The sequence below is a fragment of the Hyperoodon ampullatus genome (assembly GCF_949752795.1).
Source record: "Hyperoodon ampullatus genome assembly, chromosome: 2".
In the NCBI taxonomy this organism is placed as follows: Eukaryota; Metazoa; Chordata; class Mammalia; order Artiodactyla; family Ziphiidae; genus Hyperoodon; species Hyperoodon ampullatus.
The window spans coordinates 36,445,672-36,452,997 of NC_136915.1; the positions used below are offsets into that span (position 1 = coordinate 36,445,672).

The 7,326-nt window shown below is 52.4% G+C and overlaps 1 protein-coding gene across 1 annotated transcript; it reads right to left on the reverse strand.

Annotated features, from left to right (window-relative positions):
- Positions 1-1,183: 1,183 nt before the first annotated feature.
- On the reverse strand, positions 1,184-1,671 carry LOC307048332 (type III endosome membrane protein TEMP; the record flags this gene model as incomplete). The annotated part of the gene is made up of 2 exons (XM_079697391.1): positions 1,184-1,506; positions 1,653-1,671. The coding sequence occupies 2 exons, from the start codon at positions 1,669-1,671 to the stop codon at positions 1,184-1,186; spliced, it is 342 nt and encodes a 113-aa protein (XP_079553517.1).
- Between the last annotated feature and the right edge of the window lie 5,655 nt (positions 1,672-7,326).

Here is a 7,326-nt window from a genome sequence, read left to right on the forward strand (position 1 = left end):
GCCTGTCAGCCCACGGGAATTCAACAAAGTCAACAAATATTTATTTAGCATCTGCCGTGTGAGAGACTCTGAGGACACAGAACAAGGCACAGACTGTAGCCTCAGAGAATTCACAGTCTAGCCCGGCAAGGGGTTAGTGCAAATTGTAATAAAGATTAAAATTAAACGTGGTGGGCTTCCCTGGTGGCACAGTGGTTGAGAGTCCACCTGCCGATGCAGGGGACACGGGTTCGTGCCCCGGTCCGGGAAGATCCCGTGTCGCGGAGTGGCTGGGCCCGTGAGCCATGGCCGCTGAGCCTGCACGTCTGGAGCCTGTGCTCCACAACGGGAGAGGCCACAACAGTGAGAGGCCTGCGTACCGCAAAAAAAAAAAAAAAAAAAAAATTAAACGTGGTAAGAGACTGGTAGGGGAACTCACAGGTGTTATGGAAGGGAGGGGCTCCGGTAAGGTGTCCCAGGGAGAGGATGTCTGAGCACTGTCATGGCTTTGAGTGACAAGGGACATGTTTGTGCACAAGTTTCAGTTCAGGAAAGTAAAAAATGAGTGACTTCCTCCTATTTTTATTTAAAATGAAAATAGATTTATTAGTATCTGTGAAAAACATAATATATTATAACTATTTAGATTACCACTTGATTGATAGGAAAAAAATCTCCCTAAGAAACTTGGCTCAATGATTTTCACCTGTTAAGATATTATCACCTGGGCACATGTGAAATGCTGGCAGGTAGGCAGGCCACATGGGGTCTACTGGCCAGGGATTCTCATCACTGTCATAAAGGACTTGGGAGAAGAGAAGGGCAGGGAGACAAGGGAAGAGTGTGAGCAAAGGTCCATGGAGAAACAGCATGGTAGGTGGGGGAGGAATAACAAATAATTGGTTAAGTAGGGAGTAAAGTAGGGAAAGGCAGGAAAGGAAACCAAAGGCTGACAGAGGCCTGATTTCATAGCCAGGGCCTTGGTAGGCTTTATCCCAAGAACAAGAGGGAGCCATTGAGGGTTACTGAGCAAGAGAGGGTCATGGTCACTTTGGTGGCTAGTGTCAAGGAAGGGGGGGATTGATCTACCCCTGGTTCACCCTTAAGCCCTAGCCACCAAGTCCCTGAGGCTTGTGGTTCCCACAAAGTATCAGCTGTCCTTAAGCTGTCGGGCATAGGAGTGGGGGGATCCGAAGATGACGGCTCAGAGGGAGAAGTGGTCCCTACTTCCCTCCATCCCCAGCCCACCAACCCCAGGGTGAATGTAATTGTCCTCGATGAAGCCATCGTCATCCTCATCTTCACCCACCTCAGGGCGGATCCCTTTCCCTGTCCCAGACAGCGGGCGGTGCTGGTAGCTGGCACGGTATTTGCGGCAGAGGTGGCATTTGGCAGCAAGTGCGATGAGGAGAGAAAGGACCACAGCCCCCAGCACGACCCCTACCAGCACAGGCCATGCCCGGGCCCCGCTGCCCAGTCCAGGGGATACGGCCGATGCTGTGGGGAGCTCCGAGGGCTCCACAGTGGCTGCAGAGAAAGGGACAGTGTTAGGGATGGGGCCCCGGATTGGCTCCCTGGGGAAACTGAGAGGAGTGGCGCAAGTTCCTCCCCGCAACCTCAGCATCTAAGGGGTACCCAATCCCCTCCTCAGCCTCCCTCCCACTGTCACTCACTTCGGTTTGCCTCACTCATTGAGGGGCCAGAAGACACTGGTGGGCCTCAGCCTCTGCCAGAAGAGCCCTGGCTCTAAGGAGACTCCCAGACGCCAGGCAGCCCCAGGGCACAGAGTCCTGGAACATACACACACGTTTGGATGTCAGGGATGGCCACAGGGCGCATGTTCCAGGCCACACTCACAGCTGTGTGAGGGCGCTGCACAAACTCCGGAGACTGGACAATTGACCATAACCAGTTGCCCACAGAAGAAAAACAAGCCGAGCCACGGAAACTGGCTGTTTGTGAGGGAACACCCGGAAGCAGCTGGAAAAATAACTCAATGCCGGAATTTACTGAGCACAACTTATGATTCAGTCACCAGGCAACGTGCTTATAGAACCTTGTAATGAGGGTATAAACATTATCCCCACTCTCCAGGTGAGGACTCTGAGGCCCAGAAAGGTGAATTAACTCAGCCAAAGTCCCAGGACTTGAACCCAGGTCTCTGATGCCAGGGCCCAGAGCCCAGGCTGCTCCCCTGCTTGGTAAGATGAGGATGGTAGGCGGGGCAGAGGTAGTCCTGGCTTCCAGAGGTTGGGCAACAGCAACTGCTGGGAGCTAATGGGCAAAGTGGAGACCAGCATGGAGGACGGTGCTGGGCTCCACCCAGGACAGGAAGCTCCAGACACAGCCTGGCCCCTCTGCTCCTGAGTCAGAAGCCCTGAGTCCACACCCACCACCGCTACCCTCAGCCCTTCAGGCACATTCCTTGTCATTTCACCTCTGCCCCAGGGGGCGGCGAGCTGTATTCTAGGAGTAGCCAAATGTAAATCAACTGGATCAGGAAAATATCTGGCTGAGAATCACTAGGGGCTGGGAAGGATCTAGAGGAGGAAGAGCATCTGAATTAAGGGAATATCTGGAGGAAGATCTTATAGGCTCAGGATACCTGGAGGAAGAGCAACTGGGCCAGAGGAGTGTCTGGGGGAACAGCACCTGATTCTGGGAAGCACCTACAGGAAGAGCGTCTGGGTTACAGAAGTACCTGGAGGAGGAACAGCTGGGGCTGGAGGTATCTGAAGCAGAGGAGGACCTGGGAGGAGTGTCCAGGCTAGGAAAGCACCTAAGAGAGAAGCACCTAGTTTAGGGGAGTACCCGGCCATACTCTGTAATATCAATACTGTAATGATGCCCTCCCTCCTCAACCCCACATTGCCACCAAGCCCCACGCGTTCTTCCTCTCAATACCCCTAGAATGCCTATGCCCCTCCTCTGCACCCCGCCGCCACTGCCCCAGTCCATGCCACCTTCACCTTGTACCTCAACTCTTGCAATAACCTCCTAACTGGTCTCTCCTTACCTCTCATCCATTCCTCAGAGTGATGGGCCTATGGCTCAAATCTGACCCCATTACTCCCCTGCTTAAAAATCCTGCACAAGCCCCCCAGGCCCGCGAGGCTGCGTGCAGATTCCTCAGCACATCCTTCAAGGCCTCGCAATCCAGCACGCAATCCAGCACACAGCCTCCAGTTCCCTCCCCGTGCTACACACACACACACACACACACACACTCACTCACACACACACCCTGCCTTGCCCTCTTGTTTCCCAGCCACCCCCTCCTCAGTTTTTTGAGTCCCCCATCCCTCAAGGTCAAATCAGACCATACCTGCCTGTGAGGTTGTCCCAGGGCCCCCCTCATCACCCCCTTCACTGCCCTGCCCAGTCAGCCACCAGTCAGAACTGGCCAGTTACTAGATGGGCAGCTCCCTGGTCAGGGACTGGGCTGAATAACGTGCGCCCTGGCGCCGGCAGAGAGCTTAGTAGTCAGCTGCTCCGTACGTGTTTGTGAGATGGGTGAACATGGGGGTAGGGTGGGGGGGCATTAGAAAGGAGGAGTAAATCATTCACTCATCCATTCATCAGCAAACATTCATCGGGTGCCTACCACAAGCCCGGCACTAGGCACTGGGTCCTCAAAAAAAAAAAAAAAAAAAAAGGATTTTGTTAAATTGAAATGAGTTGAATTCAACCTGACGTTTTAAAGATTTTACTCCTACTCCTTTCCTTCCTGCCCCGTCCCTTTGAATTCTTCCCAAGGAGACACACACACACACACACACACACACACACACACACACACACACACACACACACACACACACACACACACACACCCCTCAGGCTGTCACCCCACCCCTTCTGGTCACATTTCTTCCACCGACAAACACACACCCCACCCTGATTTGTAGCTCCTTTCCTGCTCCCAGGAGTCCTCGGGGATCTGTGGGTTCCCCATCCCAGGCCCCCACAGTGTCTTTCCCTCTGCTCCCCACCTGTAGGAACTGTGCACGGTCCGCGGAGGAGCTTCCAGTTACAGCCGGCAGGACCCGGCCAGGTGGGCGGGCCAGAACTGCAGCTTGACTCACCTGTGGACGCAGCAGCCAGGCGGGGCCGAAGCCGCAGATGAGGGCGGAGAGCAGAGCCTCCAATAGGGAGGACTTATGCTACACCTTCCCGAGAGCTGCGGAGAACCTTCTGGCGCAGGCCTCACCCCCACCCCCAGTGCCGGGGGCGGGGGCGGTTGGGGGGTTAGTGCCGCTGGGATCCAGAGAGGGGGCAGTCTTCAGCAGGCAGCCGCTCAAGCTGGCGGCCCTGATAAACAAGTGAATTTCCGGTGACAGGTACGAAGTCCAGAGTTGAAGACGGACCTCCTGTGTAGGCGGCCGGCCGGAACCAGAGGGGAGGGGGGTAGGCATTCTCCAGGCAAAGCCAGAGGGACCAAGAAGACGCAAAACTGCCTGCAAAAGTGTATGTAAGCGTGTCTGTGTGTGTGTGTGTGTGTGTGTGTGTAGGTCAGTGGAGAGTGTGAGTTCAGAGGCCTTTTGAGGAGTGTGTATGTGCCCTTGGGGGGTTATTGTGTGTATGTGTGTTTACCTGGACAGGGTACAAGCCTCCATCTGGATCTCAAGGATCCTGTGACCCCACAAAGCTAGGCTCTGAACCTCTACCTTTTGCCTTACTCCTCTTCCCCAGGCCGAGTGCCTCCTCGTCCTTTCAGACCCTCACGGGGTCACGTTCCCAGAGCCCTCCATCTAGCCCAGTAAGCCCCGCCTCCACCTGGCAAGCCCCGCCTCCTCCATCCCCAGAGCACCGTCTGTCACAGCATTGCTTTCACGATCTTGTAATTGTTTCTTCCTGTGCTGCCTACCCAACTGGACTAGCAGGGGAGCTCTCCCAGGGTGGAGCCAAGTTTGACAGTCTCTGGGTTCCCAGCACCTGCCACAGGGCAGGCTCTCAGTAAATATCTAAGGGAGGAAGTGTTCCATGAGCTAAGCCATGCTTGCACAGGAGTTCACAGGAACCCGCAGGGCACAGCGGAGCAAGGGCTGCTGCCAAGGCTTGCAAGTGGGGCACGGTAGAACTGTGGCTGGAAAGTGGAGGCCAGTTCATGCAGGACCTTGAAGATCTTGGCTCCGAGTCTGAGCTCCTACCGCCAATGGCCCCTTCCTAACCCTCCCACCTACACCTCACACTCTCTGCTGCAGTCACACCAAACTGTTCCCTATTCCTAGAACCCACCATGCTCTCATCTCCCAGGCTTTGCATGCACTCTTCCTGGGACCCCTGCTTTCCTCCAACCTTAACCTTCATCCTCTCCCCCCCACATGTCCACCTCCCACCTGGCTGACTGTTCCTCCCATCACATGGGTCCCAGCTTAGGTCCTCTTTATCTAGATGCACCCTAGTCTGGATCCCTCCTCCCCGCTCTGTGCCCCCTGAAGACCCTGGCCCTTCTCCCCCATAGCCCTGACCACACAGCATTGTGATTTTCTCTTTACTTGTCAGAGTGCCCTATGAGCCTGTGAGCTCTGGAGATAGGGTCTGTGTCTGTCTTGTTCCCCTTCAAATCCCTAATATCTAAAATGACAACAATAAATACTCGAAATAAATGAGACAAAAGTGGAGATTATCCTGGATGGGTCAGTGAAGAGCCAAGGAAGTTTTAGGGTTTTGGTTTGAATTTGAAGCAAGAAAATCACAGGATTCAAAAGATATTCATTGAACACCTACCATGTCCTGGGCACTGTGCCAGGTGGTTTTGTTGTTGTTGTTGTTGTTTTAATTGAGGTATTCACATAGTATAACCTAGTTCACACAACAAAAAATTCACCATATCAGTCAATTTCAGTGCACAATTTAGTGGCATTTAGTACATTCAGAATGTTGTGCAACCATCACTCTATGTAGTTCTAAAACATTTTCTTCACACCAAAAGCATTCTCCCCACTCATTCAGCGATCACTCCTCATTTCCCCCTCCCCAACCTCCAGCAACATCTAATCTGCTCTCTGTCTCTATGGATTTGCCTATTCTGGATATGTCCTACAAATGTAATCAGATTTGGGCCAGCTTTTTAATAAATTATTTCATTTAATCCTCCTGACTGTACTATGAGATAGATGTTAATTATTTCCTTAACAGATGAATAAAATGAGGCCTTGAGATGGTAATTTGCATTAAGTCCCACAGAAGAAAACAAGTAAAGGTCTACCCATCCATTAGTAAGCCATTTATTCAATGAATACTTACTAAATGCCCACCACAGAGCCACAGCCAGCCCATATGGCAAGCATTGCAAAATAGCAAAAGGCCACCTGCTAGATGCCCCACAGCATGGAGAGCAGAGAGCAGGCTGGATACTGGCACCCACCGGCCCATCAGCCAGGAGCTCTGGTACAGTGAACAACCTTCACAACCTTCTGTGGCAGCCCTGGCAACCACGTGGTAGGCTCTGTGCTAGCTGCTGGGGAGAGTTCCTGCCGCCATACAGCTTTCATTCTGGTGGTGAAGATTGACAATACACAAGTAAAGAAATAAATACGATCATTTCAGATAATGGTTAGTGCTATGAAGAAAGCAAAATAGCTTCGAGTGATGGAGTTGTGGAAGGGGCTGCTATTTTTTTCTTTTTTAATAGCTGTGACTTCTATGGGTGACAGTCTTTTTTTTAAAAATATTTATTTATTTATTATTTATTTTGGCTGTGCTGGGTCTTAGTTGCAGCATCCGGGATCTTCATTGTGGCATGCAAGATCTTTAGTTGCGGCATGTGGACTTCTTAGTTGCGGCATGTGTGCTCTTAGTTGCAGCATGCATGCAGGATCTAGTTCCCCGACCAGGGATCAAACCCGGGACCCCTGCATTGGGAGTGCAGAGTCTTATCCACTGGAGCACCAGGGAAGTCCCAGAGCTGCTATGTTATATTAGGTGGTCAGAAAAGGGGGGGACTCGCTGAAGGGGGGATGTTTGAGCTGAGATCTGAATAAGAGTGAATGAGCAACCATGCCAATATCTGGGGGAAGAACATTTCAGAAAGAGGGAAGAGCCAGAACAAAGATAGAGAAACAAGAGTATGGCTTGTTCAAGCAACAGAAAGGAGGCCAGCTGGATGGGGTTCAGTAAGTGGGGAGAGATGGGAGGAGCTGCATGAGAGGCCTGTCCAGAGCCATCTGAGGTGGTGCTGCACTGGGTCCTTCCCTCTGTGAGATGATGGGAAGCCACTGATGATTGGAGCCAGGGACCAAAGGACTGGACTTCTTCGGCTTCTGTGTGAAGAATGGACTAGAAGAGGCCAACGCAGAAGTGGGGCAGCCAGTTAGGGAGCCGTTGCTATCATCCCGGAGAAGG